At 38.1% G+C, this 21,169-nt stretch overlaps 2 protein-coding genes and 1 long non-coding RNA gene across 3 annotated transcripts; all 3 read left to right on the top strand.

The window, feature by feature from the left end:
- The first annotated feature begins 1,497 nt into the window (after positions 1 to 1,497).
- Positions 1,498 to 12,624, top strand: armc3 (armadillo repeat containing 3). The gene is made up of 18 exons (XM_084747684.1): positions 1,498 to 1,596; positions 1,796 to 1,851; positions 2,028 to 2,145; positions 3,094 to 3,219; positions 3,454 to 3,522; positions 3,617 to 3,792; positions 3,963 to 4,157; positions 4,300 to 4,483; positions 4,611 to 4,763; positions 4,843 to 4,951; positions 6,213 to 6,462; positions 7,205 to 7,341; positions 7,659 to 7,827; positions 8,024 to 8,118; positions 9,310 to 9,393; positions 10,470 to 10,634; positions 10,866 to 11,028; positions 11,230 to 12,624. The coding sequence occupies exons 2-18, from the start codon at positions 1,804 to 1,806 to the stop codon at positions 11,434 to 11,436; spliced, it is 2,448 nt and encodes an 815-aa protein (XP_084603810.1). The 5' UTR covers positions 1,498 to 1,596; positions 1,796 to 1,803; the 3' UTR covers positions 11,437 to 12,624.
- Positions 12,625 to 12,655: 31 nt separating this feature from the next.
- msrb2 (methionine sulfoxide reductase B2) lies at positions 12,656 to 15,419 on the top strand. The gene is made up of 5 exons (XM_084747683.1): positions 12,656 to 13,047; positions 13,829 to 13,926; positions 14,449 to 14,525; positions 14,795 to 14,942; positions 15,163 to 15,419. Exons 1-5 carry the CDS (start codon positions 12,933 to 12,935, stop codon positions 15,292 to 15,294), a joined length of 570 nt encoding a protein of 189 aa, XP_084603809.1. The 5' UTR covers positions 12,656 to 12,932; the 3' UTR covers positions 15,295 to 15,419.
- A 732-nt stretch (positions 15,420 to 16,151) lies between these two features.
- LOC146307427 (uncharacterized) lies at positions 16,152 to 21,094 on the top strand. The gene is made up of 4 exons (XR_014772766.1): positions 16,152 to 16,499; positions 19,326 to 19,396; positions 19,557 to 19,587; positions 20,819 to 21,094. It is a non-coding gene; the product is annotated as an uncharacterized LOC146307427 (long non-coding RNA).
- The last annotated feature ends 75 nt before the right edge of the window (positions 21,095 to 21,169 follow it).

Here is a 21,169-nt window from a genome sequence, read left to right as displayed (position 1 = left end):
AAAACCTGTACATCATCCCAGCAGCCATTCCCCATCCTTGGTTTGCTTTAGTTTAGATTAATCTGAGGCTTATTTCAGGCAGCACAGCGATAATGTCCCACACCACCAGAGGTAATGTCTTTAGAGGTCATTTGGTTTTCTGGTGCATACTGTGCTGTTTCCACTGGCACATTGCTGTGTCAGTGCCTCTCTCAGAGCAGGAGGGATCACTGTGCTGATGCCTTATAGCTCATTTGTTTTATGACTCACTCTTCACAGCAGTATTTATCTCAACACTAATCCTATATGACCTGCACAGAACAGACCCCCACACCCTAACATGCACACACCACATTCACTCAGTATGTAGTATTTTCAGTGTTTTCCCCATCCATTTTTATTTCGGAGTCAGCCTAGCAGCTCCATGCGAATGTGAGTTATATGATTATTAGTAGATCACCTCACAAAGTCAGGCCTACAGATATTAAGGATTCAGATTTTGTTTATGTCGTTTTCATATTGCACATTTTGTTTAGTTGTCTTTTCAATTAAATTCAATTTTATTTGTATAGCGCCCTATTATAAGTTCTCTCAGAGCACTGCTCGTATAGAGCATGTCTTAACCATACTCTTAAAGGTTTTGCAACTTTTATGTTTTGTAATTCAACATCTCACTGCAGTTTAGTGTATAAAATGCATCTTTTCCACGTCCTGTTCCATTTAGTGTAACAGAGCCTTTCCAAGGAGCCAGCATGCACAATAGCAGCACCCTGACGCTGTTAGACCTGAATGGAACGGAGCCTTAATGGTCATGGATGGAAGTAACCAATGACTATTCAAACTATTCAGATGACTCAAGTCTGTAATATTATTCGTAGTTAAGTAGACATTATACTGTAATCTACTTCCTATTAAAATCATAAATATCTACTGAGTAGTCTTTCGATTTGAATTAATATCCAGATCTTTCATCAGCAATTTTGTAGCCTACAAGGTTAAACGGGGCAATGAAAACCTCTGACCAGAACAGGATTTGAGAATAATTTAGTCTGAAACTTTGGAGAAACAGCTACCCGTTTAGATTGAATGGCTGCTATTGTATTAAACATCAACAGTTAGAAAGTCACTAAAACTCTGAGAAGTTTTTGAGAAGAATACGTTGTATTTTACTTGAGTTTTTTTTTTTTAACACCAGTAGTTTTACTTGTTGTTAAATAATATTTAGTAATGTACTAGTACTTGCACTTGAGTATAGATTTTCTGTTCTCTTTCCACCTCTGTTAATTAGTATAATGTGTAACACTCGTGTTTACAAAATGACTGCTGTCTTGCCACGAAATGCATGGCATGACAGCACTGTAGACGTTAACAAATTTCATTCAATCGACAAATTAAAGACAACAATATTTTTTAATATTAAACTGGCTTGCTAATTCAGTAATTCAGTTTAAAACCCTTCTCCAGCCCAACGTGGTGTCCGTTGCCTAGCAACGCGTTGCCAGCCTCCTTTTCCAAAACAAGGAACCTACAACACCCGCAGTTCTTCTAGTCAGCTGTTGTGCTAAAGCTAGCTCTAGTTATGTAGAACTTGAACTTCTTTTTGTTAGACATAAACAGGTAAGTCATAGTGAATATTTGAGATAGGCAGGTATTTGTGTGCTTTGTGAGCGTCATTTGTGAACACTGCTACTGAGTAGCCGACTAAGCTGTCTGGTTAGCTTTGTAATTTAGCTAACAGAGCTAGCTAACTGTATTCATAGAGTTGATTGTATTAAGCAGCTATTGAGCGACTTATGAAAATGCAGTTTCTCTTTAGGCTGCAGGATGGGAAAGAAAGTGAAAAAGGAGAGTGAAACTCCATGCAAGGAAACGGTGAGAGGTTCATGTAATGAAAGTCTTCTCATCTTTACCTTTTGATAAAACCAGGCTAAAGGTTTATATAATTCGTGTCCACACAAACAGATGTCCATGGTCTGAAAATATAGTATAGCTACATCCCGGGGACAGACAGTTTTACAGTATTTACATCTCTCTCTGCACACTCACAGTTTGAACCAGTACCTATTGAGGGCAAAACCCCAGCAACAGTAGTGTTGCTGCTGAGCTCCCCAGAGGAGGACATCCTAGTCAAAGCCTGTGATGCAGTCCACACGTTTGCAGAGAAAGGTACAGTATGCTTCCCATCATACTGGTCCACATTTGTTGTAGATTTTTGTTGGGAAAGAAGTTGGCCATTGCTGCAAAACTTACAAAGACAAAGAGATATCCTTGTTTCACATATTTTATCGAACTAATCACTACTTGAAGAAACTCAAAAAAGACATGATGTAAGTTCTACTTTTTATGGAGAATAAGAGAAACTCTGGTGAATTTACCACTCACAAAATAATTGTGGAGTAAAGTGTCACAATTTATTGCTAATCATATCTACCCCCACTTTGTATTACTTTGGAAAAATGTATTGTTTGGATTCATTGATTATGACAATAATCTCTATGCACAACTTTATCTGATTAATTTGCTTAGTAATATGACCAGGTTTTATATTCACAAACAATTTTCATTAGCAAAATACCAAACTTTTCAGAGAATCTGGATATATCAAACAATACATTTTTCTGTACCTGAGTGTATGAACAAAAACAAACATCTTCATAAAAGATATTTATTTAAGTCACACAGCATGCATCCCGCTGCTGCTGAAGCTTACAAATTTTCTTTGTCTGTTTTTGGTGTGCAACACTGCAGCTGAAAAGCACAAGATATAGGACTACTTGTGGCTGACCACTTTCTTATCTCATTTCCTGACATTTACTGTGAAATCATCAAATATGTTTCCCTTCTTCCCTTATGAAGCGCTTGTATACTTTTGTATATGAGGAAACGACATGTTTAAAATTGTTATGTAGAATCAAAACCTCTTTTAATGTGTATATTACAATGTTGAGTACAACCCAATTTAGCTTTAATTCCCACTTATGCCTTGTCTTTTATATTTAATCACATTGCAGTGTTTATCTTCACTACTTGATGCATAATAAACACCCATAGACTATCAGGTCTGTGTAGCACCATGCTTCAATTTTCCTGTTCACTGTCTCCCCCTGTTGTAAGGAGATGAGAACAAGATTTCTCTGCTGGGACTTGGGGCACTGGAGCCTCTCTGTCAGCTCATCGCTCACAACAACAAGCTGGTCAGACGCAACGCCTTCATGGCCTTGGGCACCATGGCCACCAACAGTGAGTCATAGGAAATCAATGCAGACTCCTCCTCTTAGTCCTTTGATGGCTTACAATACAACTGATGTGACTGGCATTTTAACTTTAACCAATGACCTGACCATCTATCTGCATGTCATGGCAATTGACCGTATAGAGACTTGCTGACAGGCTACAGAAGTCGCCATTTTGTTGACTTGCAGACTGAGTGATTGGATAACTGTGATTAACTTTGTCTCATATTTTCATTGAAAGGGGATGTAAAGAATGCTCTGAAAAAAAGGGATGTAATTCCATCAATCATTGACAAATTGTCACTTGAAGGTGAGTAATTGTGATTACATGCTAAATATACTCAAAAGAAGATATTTACAGTATATTAGCTGCAATTAAACAACAATTTTCTTTCCTATTCTAGAAGAGGTAGTTGTACATGAGTTTGCAACACTGTGCCTGGCCTCTCTATCAGTGGATTTTGTGTGTAAGGTCCAGATCTTTGACAACAAAGGCTTGCCACCTCTAATCCAGCTCCTATCCAGTCCAGACCCCGATGTCAAGAAGAACTCTCTAGAGATCATCTTCAACCTTGTTCAGGTGACTCAAAGTCATTAGCCTAGAGGACATCACAAGACGTACATGTTACATTTATCTAAAAAGGCACTAAAAGCCTCACTGTGTGCTTTGTAAGATAGAATTTTGGGAAGGGTGTCATTCAAATGGCTCCAAATTTCTTGTTACCTCTTTTTTGTTCTGTATGCATAAAGGACTACCAAAGTCGTCTGTCAGTGCATAAATTAGGTGGGATCCCCCCACTTCTGGAGCTATTGAAGTCAGACTTCCCTGCCATTCAGCATTTGGCTTTAAAGACGCTGCAGAATGTCACCACTGATAAAGATACGTGCAGCACCTTCAGGGAAGACCAAGGATTTGAGAAGCTCATGGATATCCTCAGTAATGCGGTAGGTGAATATGTGTGAGAGAGAAAACACATGCTTTTGTGGTAAAATTGTAAATAATATTGTTCCCTTTGAATTAGCTCTTCTTCTTAAATACAAATGCTTTTTCCATCTGTGACCTCTTCTATCTTTTTCTGCCTTGCAGGACTTAAATGACCTTCATGCTGAGGCATTACAGGTAGTTGCTAACTGTCTGAACGACAGTGAGAGTGTCCAGCTGATCCGCAAAGATGGAGGACTGACAAGGCTGATGGAGTTTGTTCTCACCCCCAACATACCTGAAATCCAGTCCAATGCCGTTAAATGCATCTCCAGGGTTGCTCAGAGCTGTAAGCACAGAAGGAGACATAATATAAATAATATTTTTTTCTTAACTGCTTTACTTTAGCTGTGTTTTTCTGTCTTTGTTTCATTGTATGTGTGTGTGTATACATGGCTGGATGATTGTGTGTGTAGCTGAGAATCGCAAACTACTCCATGAGCAGAATGTGGAGGAGGTTCTGGTGGAGCTTCTGTCTGTGGGAGATGTCAGCGTGAAAACAGCTACCTGCCAGGCTGTCTCTGCCATGAGCCTCCACCAAGCTAGCAAAGACAGCTTCAGCGACCTGGGTACATACATACACATTCACACAACCAACATGATGGATAGATTACTGAAATGTGTATGTGATGTATCTTTGTGTTTCAGGTGGTATCCCTGCCATAGTACAGTTGCTGAAGAATGACAGCTTGGCACTGAGAGAGGCAGCAACCGAGGCCCTCTATAACCTCATACATGGCAACAAACTCAGTGCATTGTGAGTTACAGACAATCTGAGTGGATTCTTTTGTTATTCTTGGAATAATTTAAGTATTTTATATTCTATTAAACCCTGCAACAACTTACTCAAAAAAGAAATTTAGAATTTCAAGGTCCTTTGAGTGTGTATGCTTACTGCCCAAGGCATAAAACATTAAAGCTGGGTTGCACCAAGTAGGATTAATTTTTAAACCTGATTAAATCATAGTTTAATATACACTTGAGGAGGTATAACATTTAAAATAGCTGCCTTTTTTAGTTGGATTGAGAGAAATGATTAAGACAGACAAACAGAACCCAAACTAGTTTTAGGTCTTTAAGTCTTTCTTAAAAGAGGATTGAAAGCTTCTCTGCCGAGCCATCATAGTAGGCTAACTACCTTTTTAGCTAATATAAAGTTGTTGGGGTTTTTTAGTAAGCAAAAAGCAAGCTTTTTAAGTTTATTCGCTAGCAAACAATGTAATGTTTTGCTAAATTGCTAGCTAGCTAGCTAACAAACAATGTAATGCTTTGTTTATTAATACAGAACAGCTGAAAGTTAATGGTTTTTCTCTTATTTTATACTGACAGCACTCAAAGTTAATTTTTATTCATTTATATATTTTAGTTTGGTAAGTAAGAATCTCCATATTGATTAAACTCACTGTTCACTGAACAGGGATTAGTTTTTGAAGTGTACAGCAGAGCTCTGCTTAATTTTAAATCTGGATTTGCTCATTTTAAACCTTGTTTTATTAAATTCTGATTACAACTAATCTTAGATTAGTTAATGCAACAATCTAAGTTTGTGACCTCTAAAACTGAGGCTTAGAAGGAGGAGGCATTTTAAAGTTGAGCAGTAAGCCTTCCTCTCCACTATTTCACAAAAGATTTAATGCTTCATCTGTCTTCTCATGGTTCCCCCTCACTGAATATCTCTTTACCTCTCTTCTCCTCCTTTCTCTATTTCATCTCCCACCTTTTCATTCTCCCGACAAATCTTCCTTTTACCCATCATCTCTCACTGTCTGACTCAATATTTCAGTATTGCTGTCTACTTCAGTTCTGGGAACGGTACTATTTAACTCCTGCTCCCATGAATCATTCTCTCACTATCCTTACTCTTAATGCTTGCTTTCCCCTATACATTACTTATTTATGCAAGTCACACACATAACATATACATTACAGAAAAACTATGTTTTTATGCTATGTTTTGAGATTGCATTTACAGTCAGCTCTGCAATAAATCTCCCATCCATTTCTGTGATATCTTCTAGTGCAGTGTACAAGGCAGAAGGCCATGAGATTCTAGTCCAGCAGCTCTATGGAAGCTGTCCTCGGACGGTGGCCAATTCTGCTGCCACACTTAGCAACATGGCAGGGCAAGAGGTCATCCGCCGCAGCATCTTGTCACATGGAGCCATACGGGCTCTGGTGGAGCCCTTGAAGTCTACTAATACGCAGGTCCTGGTCAACACCACACAGTGCCTGGCAGCGCTGGCCTGTGATACAGAAGCGAGGGCAGAGGTTGGTGTTTGTGTGTTGAATTTTTCAGAATGCTGCCTCGTTTTCATTTTTGGGAATTAAATTTGGGTAAGTGTTTTGTATAAAGGCAATATTAGTCAATACTGTTTTTACTGATTTTTAAACTTGATCTGTTCATGGTCTTTACTTTAAATTATGTTGCTCCAGAACTTTAAACTATAATTTAAAATGTGATCATGTGATGGTTATGTCTCCTCTTTCTTTCACTCCAATTAATAATTTAACCAATAAAATTAGTAGGCTAGCTAGGCTAATTACCTTTTTAGCTACCAAGCAAACAATATATGCATTATATATAATTTTTTTTTTTTTACTTTTAGCTACCTAGCAAACAGTGTAAAGTTTGTGTTTTTTATGTTTTGCTAGTCAGGAAACAATGTAATGTATTATTAATATTTTAGCAAATGTTAACATTCATTTAATTTTGGTTTACATCACTAAACATGTATTTACTGAACTGAGATTAGTTTAATTGGACAACAGAGCTCTGCTTAATTTTAAATCTGGATTTACTCACTTAGTTTTGCTAAACTCTAGTTAGAGCTAATCTTAGATCAAATTAATCCTTGTTGGTACAACCCAGTCTCAGTGTTTTTATCCTTAACACACACCAGAATCTGTCAAACTAAATAAAATGCAATGTTAATTACGTTTCTTATAAGCTGTCCAACAATAAATCATATACTTTCCCTGATTACCTAAAATTCACTCCTGTCCTACATAGCTACAGAGTGCCGGAGGCCTTCAACCGCTGGTCACTTTGTTGTGCTCCCATTACAAGGAGGTGTTGCAGAATGCATGCTTGGCTATCAATGTCTGTGCCAGTGATGAGCCCATGGCTGTGGAAATATGCAAATTTGGGTAAGACATTGAGATGATATATAACATGATATCAGGGCATGAATGATGAATCATGACATGTAGAACTGGGGGAGCATTGCTGAGAAGTGTAAAGTCACAAGTTTAAGTAAGTGTAGTGTGACTGGAGACAACTCAAAGCAGTCTCATAAACAGCCAGTAGATGGCAGTACAGGACAGCCTTACATGTAGCTTTGCAAGAAAGTAAGGGTCATTTTGTTCATACTGAATGTGTGTATGTTTGTGTGCATTTTGATGTTTACAGTGTGCTTTTATGTTAACATTTGCTTGTATTCCTGTTCTGTGTTACTGTGTCTCAGAGCCCTGGAAATGCTTCAAGAAATAAACCAATCTGTGAATCGCAGGAGTAGTTTCAGCAAATTGGCCATGAACAGCCTGCTTAAATCCAACTTGTCTGTAAAATACAGCCTCACAGGTCATTTGGCCTCCACTGATATTATTAGAGATGGCTTCTATGATGCTGGGAAGGTGTGTGTGTGTGTAAGTCTATCATTGAAATTTATATGAAACTTAAAGAAATGTCAGTTAAAGGTAAAGTCATGCTGATAATTTGCTGTTTTTGAGCTTGAACTGAACATGGTCACAACAACAGTTCTCTCTGTTTTTTCTGTAATTTGTGAATATTTTAACATTCTGATTTTTAGCATTTTCTTCTCTCTCTTAGGCTTGTGCAGGTCAGAGGATTCTGACTTTAGAGGAATTGTCCAAGCAGCCTGTCAACCAGCACCGGCCCATCATTGTTGTCAACACAGCAACAGAGTATGTTTTCTTAATTTTTATTTGGAAAAGTCTTTAAAAAAAAAAAAAAAAGAACTAAACCTTGTTTATAATTTGTATGCATCATTTTCCAACCAAGAAAACTCCCCTCGTCTAAACTTTGACAGCTAACTGGGCCTCATCCCAAGCAGAGTGGGAAATTAACAATTAACAACACACATAGTGTTAGCGCATTGGCTGAGACTTGGCAGGTTTCCTACACTAACAGTCACACCATGTAGTTTATTGGTACAATTTATTGTGGCTGTTAGATTACTATCACCCTCCCCTTGTCTGCTCCAATCCAGTGCTCCACTTTTTTCTTCTTTACTCTCTTATTTCCCCTCTCCCTGTTGCCTTCAGTGTGCCCCGTTAGCGTGGCCTCACATGGTAAACGATCCCATTTTTTTAAGATGGCATCACACTCTGAGTAAAGGAGCCTTTGTGTTTAGACTAATGGACTAGCACACACAACGACGAACACTCACAAGTGCACATGCATGTACACAATTGAAGATGCCTGCACATAATACTCATGCATGTGGACAGAGACACACACTGACACACAGGCTGTACATACACACACATACACACTAATGCTCCCACAAGCTTTGAGCATTTTGATGGATTAACGTTGCAGCAGTACCCCCTTCAGGGTACCTCAGGCCACACCATTGTCCATTCGTTCAGCATGCTTACACACACAACATCTCAGGCATTCTTAAACAGCGTGTTATGCAATCCATCTATAACTTGGTGTGACCCAAGTTTCACTTTTTAACTTTATACAGCAAAATGCCTCATACTAGAATGAATTCAATTTGCTCCATCTTTCTCCTGAGCAAACACAGCGTCTCTTATATCGCATAAATTTACTTTACTTTGGGAGATTCAGCTTTTGCTTCTGTTTGTCTGCAAGATATCTTAATAACATGAGAATATGGTAGACTGCTAAGACATTATAGTGAAGCAGCTTTTTGGTCTTTTAAGGAATGACCATTGTATGTTTAAGTTGCCGAGAACCTGCTGTCTTTTGAATTCATTATATAGAAATATAGTATATCCAAATATAATAGGGCGGGTAAATTACACCTAAATATTATATGCAAATGGAAACACAGAAAACAGTAAAAATAGAATAACAGTGTTATATTCAGTTATATAAACCATCTTATTCTTGTCCATCTGTGGCAGAGAGACAGTGCATGTGCCAGAGGAGAGGCAGAGCAACCCATCAGAAACAGACATCAGCACTAAGGGAGAACAGAGAACACCCAGGTGAGAGTGTCTTTCTATGTGGGGACTGGAGATGCTTACAGTAGCATAACTTAAAATATTGGATAATATATAAAAATGTAAGATTCTTGGGTTTATTTCTTTAAAGATCTGTGTAATTATGTGCCAATTTTAAATGCAAAAAAGATAGTATTACATTTAGTTTTATTGAGGTTGTTAAAAGGGATAGTTAGGATTATTTGAAATGGGCTTAAATGAGGTACCTATCAGTATTATATTAGCTACAGTAGATGGCGGTGAGTACCAGCATGAAAGCTAAGCAGTGTACTACTGTGGACACGGCCAACATCAAAAGGTATTTTGGCAACTTTGACAACAGACAGCTTTTTTTCTGACTAGAAATCACTGTTATATACACCAAATAGCACTCTCTCTAAATCAACCAAACTCCATAACTAAAATCAGTAATTTAACCTTTCAGAAAACAGGTCTTGCTGGTCTACTGCTGCCTCGGTCTGCTTGTTAGTTTGGGTTATTGTGTGACTTTGGTGTTGTAAAAGGATTGTTCAGGTTCACTGGGGTCAGGCAATAACAGAAACAAACAGAGAACAAGGCAGCAGTAGCTCAGTAATTCCTGTGTTCTGCATGGCAAAATGACTGATTTTGCCTATGGAGTTTGGATAATTTGGAGAGCACGATACTTGGCTTCTATAATGGTGGTTTCCTGTCAGAAAAGGCTCTCTGATGCCAAAGTAAGGCACTGAAAATATTCTAAATATAGAGTAAACTTAAACGGATTAAATTTTTTTTTTAGATGTACCTTTTTTAACTGTCTAAAATACCTTTTGTTGCTGACCCTGTTCACAGTAGTACATTGTTGCTTCCAAATGGTACTTCTCTCTACTTCTCCAAACTGGGGGAGAGCTGACTGGCATCTACTGCATGTAATACACTATTGATAAGTACTTCATACAAACCTACATCAAATAGTCCACAACTATCATTTTAAATTTCTCTCATTTTAGTATAATTTCTGTACTGTCAATTCCCCATTGATACTCTACCTATTTATGAGACACTGACTCAGATTTATTCGTAATTGTCACTCTGCACAGGAGGAAAAAAGAGGATGACAAACAGAAAGATGAGACACGAGCTGAGTCTCCTCCAGAGAAACCGTGGAGGATGATGGATGACGTCTCACTGCAGCTTCTAGTTAAAGAGGCCGAAGAATACATCCTCTCACTTACTGATGAACGAGAGCAGTATGCTGCCTTGGCTAGGTGATTGATTTATGCAGTCATGCAGACATGTCACCACAAATAGAAAAGAAAATAATCTCCAAAATCATAGAAACACATTGAAACAATATACACAGGAAACTGTTTTTGCACACAGATTCCTTGGCAGCATACAGCTGACACACAATGGAAACAACACTGTGAGACTTCAGGATGCAAAACAAACTTTTTCCTGCAAAAAATGGATTTTGTGTGCATGTATTTGTTCATCAGGCTGGTGAGTGAAGCCATGGGTGGAGCAGTGGAGATGGAAAAGTTGCATGAATTTCCGTCAGTGTTGCACCTCAGCGAACTCAAGTTTCAGCTCCAGTCCAATGTTATTCCCATTGGTATGATCAGCAGGGGAATCTACAGCCACAGGGCACTTCTCTTCAAGGTATCACTAACCTAGCTACCACCCAGCATCATCAGATTTTTTTCTCTCATTTGCAGACTTCACCCACATCTTTTGACATCCTATTTTAGATCCTTCTCTCTATTTCTCAAGTTTTCATGTACACAGTAACCCTCTATATTCAGTACATCTTGTTTCCAAATATTCATACCCCGACCCATCTGCCGTCTTCTAACTTTTCAGTGTCTGGCTGATTCCATTGGATTGAGCTGCACACTTGTTAGGGGTGACTACAGCCGAGCTTGGAATGAGGTACTCCTCTTTGATGGGAATCCCTCCAGCAATCAGCATTCTTCACCACCCTGTCACTACATAGTGGACCTTATGCACCAACCTGGAAGCCTGTTGGCAGCCAATACCTCTGCTGCTGAGCAATACCAAAGTATATAGACCAACACCGTAGTGTAGAAATACTGTTGTGGGCTTCAATAATGCTGTAACATTACGTTTTATGGAGATGCATGGCAGACCTTTAAACCATACAGAATTATTCAAATTGCCAGTTCATCATTTATGTGCATGCACAAGCCAAAAGAGAAAAAATCTGTTTGTGAATTAGGCTAATAAAAACATTGATTTAACCTGTGGGTCTTCACCATGGAGGATTCACTATATTACATCTAAAGTCACTAAAATCAGGAGGGGTCAAACTGTACACCACCGTCAAACTATGCAAGTTAGAGTTTATCTTTAGCCGCTGTTTGTGAGGGGGAGACTGGAGATGGTTGCAACAGGGAACAGTTACAACAAGTCTTATTCCTCCAATCAGAAACTTTCTAGATCCTCAGTTAGACCCTCTCCCTACTGGTTAAAAAAAAACAAAACCTTGTTTTCGAGATATAAGTTTTTCATGAGCTGTATTTTTGTCACACTGTCCTGACCTTTTGTGATTTAAACAAAACATTTTAAGTCTGAATTATTGTTTTGTTGACTTCTAAGTGACATGTTTAGCATGTGTCTAGTGCAGTGTGTCTAGCTAACATATGATGTTCTGTCATTGCTGATTGCAACCATCCCCAAGCAATATTAGACCACACAACAGTATTTTTTTAACATAAACAAGTCATTGTGGGATACATAACGGGATAGTCCACCATGTTGTCCATACATGTTTAATAAAAGTTTGTTGCATTGCAAATTGTTTCATTCTTCCTGTCTCACAGATTGAATAGCATCTGAAAGTTGCATATTGATTCAAAATAGGAATTACATTTTACACTTTACAAAACTCAATAACGTATTTGATAAATATTACTATAATACCGTATTATTGTAAAACTGCATATTTTTAGAACACTATGTTCAGAGACAAAGCAAAAGTTAATTAGAAAATTAACATCAGGTTTAATGATTTTATCATATTGCAGCTGCCCCCAAGGTTGGGGTCAGGTGCAAAATATGACTTCTTTCTTTTTAATAAATATTACTAGTGATATATATAATATGTAATTTAGCAGACATATGTTTAATATATAAAGATTTGGTTGGTCTAGTCCAAATAGTCTTATCTGAGAGAAATGCAAAAGGTTGCAACCATCCCCTGTCTTCCCTACTAGACTGAGACAAGTTTTGCTAACACGTTTAGGACACTTGACGCCCAGGTTTTTCCTTTAAAAAAAAAAAAATCTTGCAATAATCTTCTCCAGTATGACGATTTTGTGCTCTTTGCCCGTTGTCCAGCCATAAAAAGCCAGAGAACCCAGTCCACTTTGACCTATATAGCCGCCTGGAGGTGTGATTTTTGACCGGGTCACCCAGCAGACAGCCTGCATCAGCCGGGGCAGGACCAGCGCGAACTCGCCCGATGCAGCCAGCGAGCGCACTTGGCTTCTTCCACTGATCTTTGTATTTGACTTTAGACCAGACCTGACACGGCAGCTGCAAACATGTCTCGGTTCGCATCCCGTTTCCTCGTCGTTGTTTCTCAGCATGCAACAGCCAGATCCGCGGTATTACCGAGGAGGATCCCAGTGTTCACCCGTCCCGTATCCACATCACAAGGTACTGAAGGAACTTTTTCATTTCTTTGCTGTCTTTCCCGTCTAGTAACACAGGCTGCAGCCTCCTGCAGGTGCAGCATGCTGCAGTTTTCTCATGGATGCAGGACACTGGGACTTTAAAATCTGTTGGAAAACCACCAGAAACAGGTTATTACTGCAAACAGTACTATGGTTAAAAACAGGAGAAGGATTTACCAATAAAATGTTTAAGTTTTAAGAGTTGTTATGACTGTAGTCTTAAAATGTTACCCTCTCCTCTGGTACCTCTCTATCTTGAGCAGTACAGTAATTGTGCTCAAAGTCATTTGATAAACATTTTCTAAATTTGTCTCCAAAGTCCTCAAGGTCCATGGTGTGTGGTTTTCATTTTGCAAAAGTTTTGGACATCCTGCCATTGTTTATGGTTTTAACAATTAGTTGTTTATGTAGAGGACAACAATGAATCAGTGAGCTGTCAAATAACCTATTTTGATAACTGATTTATTGTAAAGAAAGAAATGTCCATCTTCTTAAGTGTGAATATTTTCTGGTTTCTTCACTTAGTGACAGGGAACTGATTATCATTTTTCACCATTTTCTGACATTTCATAGAGCAAACAACTAATCGATTATTTGAGAAAATAATTGGCAGATTAATCGAACATGAAAATGATCTTTAGTTGCAGCCCTTTATGGCATGAAGGCTTCTTGGTTGATCAGGACCAGTGGATTTAACGTCCTTTTGTTCCATATCAGATGCAAAACTCCTCTGTGACTTGATGTCATCTCTCTGCCCTCTGCAGCCCTGCAGTCTCTCACCCGATATGATGAGACGACAGACTGGCAAAAGAAACTCACGCCGGAACAGTATGTTGTCACCAGAGAGAAGGGGACTGAGGAGGTGAGTACTGTATATTACACACAGTCATTTGGGTCAAACCAACGTTATCAACATTATCTCAGTCTACCACACTGACACACATTATGTCTTGTAAACATATGCACAGTTCCAGGTGGACTTTGTTCAGTGCTGTGGACTGAATTGCACCAATAAATATAAGATTAATTCTGATTACAGTTTAGCAAAACTGGATTGAAAATGAGTAAATCCTGATTTAAAATTAAGCGGAGCTCTGTTGCATGATTAAAGACTAATCTCTGTTTCATAAATCCAAATTTATTGATGTAAACTAAAACTAAAGAGTTTAATCAATATGGAGATGCTTGCTTACCCAAATTCAAATATATCAAAAATAAATCTGGGTGCTGTTGGCACATAACATGTGCATGCAATAATAAGGGTAAATTACTGTTTTGCAGGAAACTTAAGGACAGAAAACTAATAATATGGTGAGGTCATCCTTAACTATTAGTCTTGTGTACTTGCTTTTAACACTGTGTGTGTATTTGTGGGTGTTTTCAGCCCTTTAGTGGGATCTACCTGAATCATGCAGAAGTGGGGATGTACCATTGTGTCTGCTGTGATGCTCCACTTTTCAGGTAAGTTTGCACATAAGTAACACTTAAGACGAAACTTAACGCAGGAACACTTTCCCACATGTTATGATTTTGTTGTCAGCAGCTTACCCCTTGTAGGCTTGAATATGTGACAAGAAAACTCTTCACTTATTTTTACTTCAGTGATGTTGAATGGGAACTCAAAGGCAAAGCTGAAGACAGGCATGGGGAAGTTTTTTTTGTGTTAGATGTTTATTTAGAAAAGTATTAGCAGATACTTATTAATGAAATGTTCCTTCCTCTCCTCATAGTTCAGAGGCTAAATATGACTCTGGGACAGGCTGGCCAGCATTCAAAGAGGCTCATGGGACATGGCAGCGGGATGAAAGCCATGCCTCCGTCATTCGCCGCCCTGACAACAGCCTGGGTAGTGCGGGGACAGAGATCCTTTGTAAAAATGTGAGTTGTGTTCTGAGTTATGAAGCCAAAGTTCATGTTTGTTTAGTATAGTTTGTCTAGTTAATATAGTTTTGTGTGTAGATTTTTCAAAATAAAGCAGCTAGCTAGTGTTTGTGTATCTCATCTCATGTACTTTGCTTTCTATTTTCATACTTGAAACTTTCTTAATTACTTTTCTATTTTTGGCTGGCATTTGTCTTTGTGTGTGTTTTTGTTACAGTGCGACGCCCACCTGGGTCATGTGTTTGAAGATGGCCCAGACCCTACAGGTCAGCGGTTCTGTGTCAACAGTGTGGCCCTCACATTTAGACCCAGAGAAAACAACAAACCTGACAAGAACGGGGAAAACTGAGGAATTACATTGAAAACACATTTACTGTCTGTTTCATTGCAGGCCAGTCCTTTTTAGGAGGCGATATGAAGGTCCAGAGTCACAGCATACATTTCATGGGTTCAAATGAAAGGCTGTGAGTGGCATAATGTTGCATTTGGCATTTTAATGTTTGAATTTCGTTGGAAATGGACTTACTGTTTCCTTACCTTTGGATATATATACTGGAGAGAAGTCTACTGTAGACCATCAGCTTCCTCTGACACCTCAGTCACTTCATGAAAAGACACTTTTCAACCAAGTCTGATTGTGTTTTTTGTTTTTTTTGTTTTTATATATATATAATTTTCTAATTTTTCTTTAGTAAATTTTGCCTTAATGAATGTTGATTGAATTATGTTAATCTGTAAATGTAGTTTGGATGAGCAACATGACACTTCAGTGTGGGACATAGTGACTAACCCATTGAAGTTACAAAAATTATTATGTTTTAATTGTCTTAATGTCTGAAAAATGTGAAAATACACTGGACCTGAATTAAAAAGATCATTTTTTCTGTAGAGTTTGCAAAACACTGGAAGTTATGACATGGCTGCTTTGTGTGTTTTTCTGTCCTGTACTACATTTGCGGATCAAACTGACTTATCTGTGTTAAGAATCAGGCAAACTTGACTGATAATTTTTCAATAAATACAGATTTTGTTTGTTCTTCAAGCAAACTTTCTTGTTTTTTTTGTGTTGTTTAAAGTCAGTAATTAATGAGAATTTATGGCTTCCCCCTGTGGTTTAGATACACATACAGCACAGCACCGCAGTATGGCCTCATTTCTGCCAGTAAACCAAGTTAATATTTAACTCAACAGGTCATCCTCTGTTTGTCTCATGCCCCCTGCCTGTTTATACATTTCTTCTGTGTTTTGTGATTGAGCAGCTGATAGCTACAGACAGAGACAGAGGGGACAGAAAACCCAACGCAGAGGTAAGAGTTTAGAGAAAAGAAGAGTAACAACATAGGAACCTGAGAAATCCTTTAGGAGAGGGAGACTGACTCTTGAAGGATGGCTGGAGTATGGTGTTGCATGGTGGCGCTGATGTGTCTATGGGGTTCCACGGACGCTGTAGGGGGGGCTGTGAGTCGGCCGTGACGCCGAAGACGACCTCCTAAGAAGCATGGGGTTCAACCAACTGACCTGACGACACCTGCACAGAACATAGACCTACAGCGGGTAAGAAACTGGAGGAAGAGGCAGTGTTACAGGTCACATACAGTACTGTCTATATTTTTGAATTTGTGCATCGTTTCCGTTATGTCTACATCTGTGCATTATGTGTTATTTAAAAGTTAAAGACCTTTGCTTTTCATCCAGGGTTTCTAATTGGTGCCTTTAAATCAAGCTACTGAACTAGAAAGTTAACATCTGTCCACTTAACAATGACAATGCTAGGAAAGGATTCATGGAAAAAAAATACACTGAAAAGAGAGAAGGGCTCAGTTTCATAAATCAGAGAAAGGGCTGTTTCCAGGCAGTGGAGTGCAGCTGCAGCCTGATGACACCACAGTAAATACTTCCCTGTACCGTTACCTGACCTTTGCACTGAACAGTTCAGTTCTGCCTCTCGCTTGTTTGCACCATAATGTCCCAATAACACAAACAAATGTGATTGTACAATAATCAATGGATATCATGACACTTCATCTCAACTGAATAGACAAAAAGAGCTATTATTGCTTTGAGGAGAACATACAGGCGGCTAAGTTTGTTTTTTTACACATGTATTGACTAATGCAGACTGAATAATTATGAAAGGATACTAAAACAGCTGAGATTTAAATGCTACTTCAGGAGGCTGGTCACTTGGCAAACTTCTATAAAAAGTATCCATGCTAAACAGAGAAATGTTTCAGCAAACAGGCTAACATGTCAGTTTGTTTGGTTATTGATTAGTGTGCGGGCTGGCAGTGTGGATGTTCTTGTGCAATTGTGTCAATATGATGTTTTGGGCAATGAGGGGGAATTTCAGTGAAACAGAGTGTGATCAGAACAAACTAGAGCAGGACATCTGAAGCAGATGTATCCATGTGAAAGTTTCACATGTTGCAATAACTATCCACACTGAGTTAATTTGATTCTGGTACAATTGACCTTTTTCACAGCAGCCATTTTGACATGAAGCAGTATTTTAAACACTGGTGTTACCAGTTACAATAATTAGGGTTTTCTTCCATTCATGTCAAACAGAATCAGGGTGCTGCTTTTGTGCATGTTGACTGTGATTTAATCAATGATCAGTGACAACACCAGTGTTTACCTACTATGGCTGCATGAGAAAAGGTCGTAGGACAACTCCTGGTACAAAGGGGCTTAAAGGATCATTGATAAAACAAAATATTGGTACATGTCATTCTACATAAAATAAATTAATTGAACCGCTCCCCCCATTGGGATATGGAGCTTATTTGTTAGGGGCAAGATTTATGAAGTTAAGAATAAGTATTACAATACAAACACTCATGTGTGAATTCAACTGACTCACAGTCTTGTGAACATAATGCACAAATGCCTCCTCATGCTTGTGTTGACAAATTTGACCAAACTGACAAAGAATAAAGATAACTAAAAATATATCTTGTATGGCTTTATTTTACAATATTTTACACAATAATGTTTGAGTTAGTTTGCTCTTTTCTCAAGTGTAGTCTTTGTTTTTTTTTTATTTCAGTTCAAATGTTTTTCCATACCTAGTTTTAACCTTGAAGCACAAACTGTCAGTGTAGCTCACCAGTTCAGTACCTTGATTTATCAGCAGAGGGGGCAAATATGCCACGCTGACTTCATGCTCCAGCCACATGTGTTTGATTTTATTTGTGTATCCTCGAAAACAGGAAGGCGGAGGCAGAACAGTTAAATCCATCAGCTTTCCCTCATCGTTTGAAATATTTCAGATCACCCTGACCTGGCTTTTGTAGAAATACATGGAATGCAACAAACAAAAACTGAAAAAATGTGTTTTATTGTTTTTATGGGACACTTCATGATATTTGAAGGTTATAAATCCTGTTTGGCCCAAGCAGAGGAAAACAATTATTCTGGTACTTTTTTTCATAAGAAATTAGGGAGCTGGTTCAATCTGAGGCCAGAGGTTAGATTATGAAACACAGTATATAATCCAATGCAGTTTCCAATTTTTCCAGGAACCTGTGAACACATAAGAGTCTTAAACAAGCCCAATCTACTTTAGAGAAAGAAAGAATTTAGCCCTACATATTGTCTCAGATTAAACAGCTGCAGTGCATGAGGATTTTCACACATATCAAAGGAGCAATACATAAGAATTTTAGCTCAAACATTTATTCAGTTAACTAAAATTATCAACTGAATGTGAAGAAATACATTTCTATATATTGTGATGCAGATATCTACTGAAGTTAGTAACCTGCCGGCCCGTCCTTTCTTGTTATGCCTCTTTGTGCCTAATTTGTTGTATGAAATGTCTCTCAGAATAAACAAAATAAACCTGAAAACCTCCTTGTGATGGTCCAAAGCTCCTGTATTAGAGGTGTAAACAGCAACACACCATAGCTCTGCAGCTACAGTTAGCAGTGGTTAGCAGTTACTCTGGTGATATGCTCTCCTCTATTTGTTTGGAGTACGAATTCTCATATATTACACCTTTACAAAAAATGGTTGTTAGCCAACAATATTGCCTGTTTGTACTGAACATTTAAAGGGATAGTTCACCCAAAATTTAAGACAGTCGTCTACTCACCCTCATGCTGACTGAAGGTCAGATTAAGTTTTTCAGTTCTCAAAACACTGCTGGACTTTCACAGGAAAACAGTGTTTCACACAGTTAATTTCCATTGTTTGAGAAATCCTGAAAGGCTGTTTTCCTGTGAAACTCCAGCAGTGTTTTGTGGACTAAAAAAACCTAAATCCAACTTTCAGTCGGCATGAGGGTGAGTAGATAATGACTCAATTTTCATTTTTGAGTGAACTGTCCCTTTAATGAAATGTCTGACCTGGCAAAAAACTCTTTCCTTGTCTCCATAGCAACCACCAGTGCTGGGAGATATTACAGGTTTATCATCTGTCACCAACCCCAGGCAAGCTAACACTAAAAGGTCAGTGCCTTTTTATACATGGCTGATCATTTATAGTGTGGTGCAGCATCCCTTTAGTGTAGGTGGTAGTTCTGATGATCTTGTTTTTCTCTGGTAAACTGAGACTGCTGATTAAAATGCCTTTGTAAAGTCATGATGTTTGTTTGTGTTCTGTGTGCAGGAGATCTGTAGACGACAGGATCATGTAATCAGTAAGTTGTGAGAAAAACAGGTAGCCAGAGTCCTTTGAAAGAAGGAAAAAGTGTGACAATTCCAAGACTAACATATAAAGACATGGGACAGAATCACATGGAACAATGGTTTTTTTGGACTCCCTAAAGAAAGAATCAAATGATTTTCAGTTATTTGGCTGTCAGTGTAGCTTGCAGGCTTATAGTATATAGAGTATTTTCACAGTTCATTGCACATTGCAGTACATTTAGAAACTTGTCCATGTTCTGTACTGCTACAGATATATTTCATATATTTCTTCCTGTGAAAAGGTTTGCTGCTTCAGTGCATTATGTGTCGATCATCATTTTACCTTCACAGCTGCAGTTTGTGTGTGTGTCAGTGACTGAATGCACTTTCATTTTTTGCTAAATGACAAAATATGTATTCTCCCTTTTTATATTGGTGTATAATTATCTGTGAATACTATGTGGTAATACTCTGTCTAAGTAGTTTGTTTCTGCAATGCAGTAATTGTATCTGAATTAAGTTATTCAAATGTGATAAGTAATGGCATTAATAAGATATATTTTGCTGCTGTTACATATAATTTATTATGAATGGGCCTGCTATTCTGTCCTACACAGACAAAAAGCAATAAACCCACAAAAGCTGAAGTTGAGAAGATGACTGGGTAAATGGTATTATTTACCACAAAAAAAAAAAAAAAAAATCATTGATATCATTGATGTAAGGAAATACAAGGAAGTGGAAAACAACAAACAGAATTGATTCTTTCAGCTTTCCATCTCATACCTGTTTTGAAAAGAATAATAATAATAATTTTCAGACTAAAGAATGTACAAGAAAAAAATGAAGACAGAAATATATTAAATAGTTGTGTAACCAGGGCACTTATTGCCTGTTTATAAGAGTATGATTTGGGATAAGGAATTCATTAAACATCCCTGCAAAGACTTGCTTTTGGTCAAAGGATGGAAAACATGACTTTAGTGGTGGAGAGTTTTACCTGTCACAAGAGAAAGAGGAAGAAAGGGATTGGTTGAGAGCAGCTCTAAGGAAACCAATGACCTGCTGCCTTTACCCCCAGACAGTTTTCACATTTACCCCTTAGGCTGTGCATGTGTTGGATTCAACTTGTATAACAATCAGTTATCTAAACTTTGTCAACAAGTTATCCAACCTCCACAACCTGATTAAAACAGCAGTACGGCTACCATGTAATTTAATCTGTCACTCTTTGTTATACAGACTGCGTCCCCACATGCTGAAGAGGCAGAGCTGTGCAGCGGACAGATCCTGCATTGAAGTGTTGAGCAGTCCTCCTGCAAATATCTGAATTTTGTATAATTTGAAGATGTGGATATCAGCAAGAAAGTTGTTGAGAGACTGTATCAAAGTCATAAAACTGTGAAAATGTAAACTTAAAATGATAAAAGGTACAAATAAATAAAATAAAACACAGTAAAGGTACTGTCAAATGTTTTTAGGTTTTTTTTTAAATAAAGTGGCCCTTATCTGCTATTGCCCACTTGTGTGGTGAGATACCACTCTTGTGTATAGTGTATTATTATCCTATTATCCTTTACAGAGTGTGTCTGT

The sequence above is a fragment of the Lutjanus erythropterus genome, chromosome 21 (genome assembly GCF_056507025.1).
Source record: "Lutjanus erythropterus isolate fLutEry1 chromosome 21, fLutEry1.hap2, whole genome shotgun sequence".
Classification (NCBI taxonomy): Eukaryota; Metazoa; Chordata; class Actinopteri; order Lutjaniformes; family Lutjanidae; genus Lutjanus; species Lutjanus erythropterus.
The sequence above is the reverse complement of the archived record's forward strand: the minus strand, read 5'-3'. Positions and strand labels throughout refer to the sequence as shown.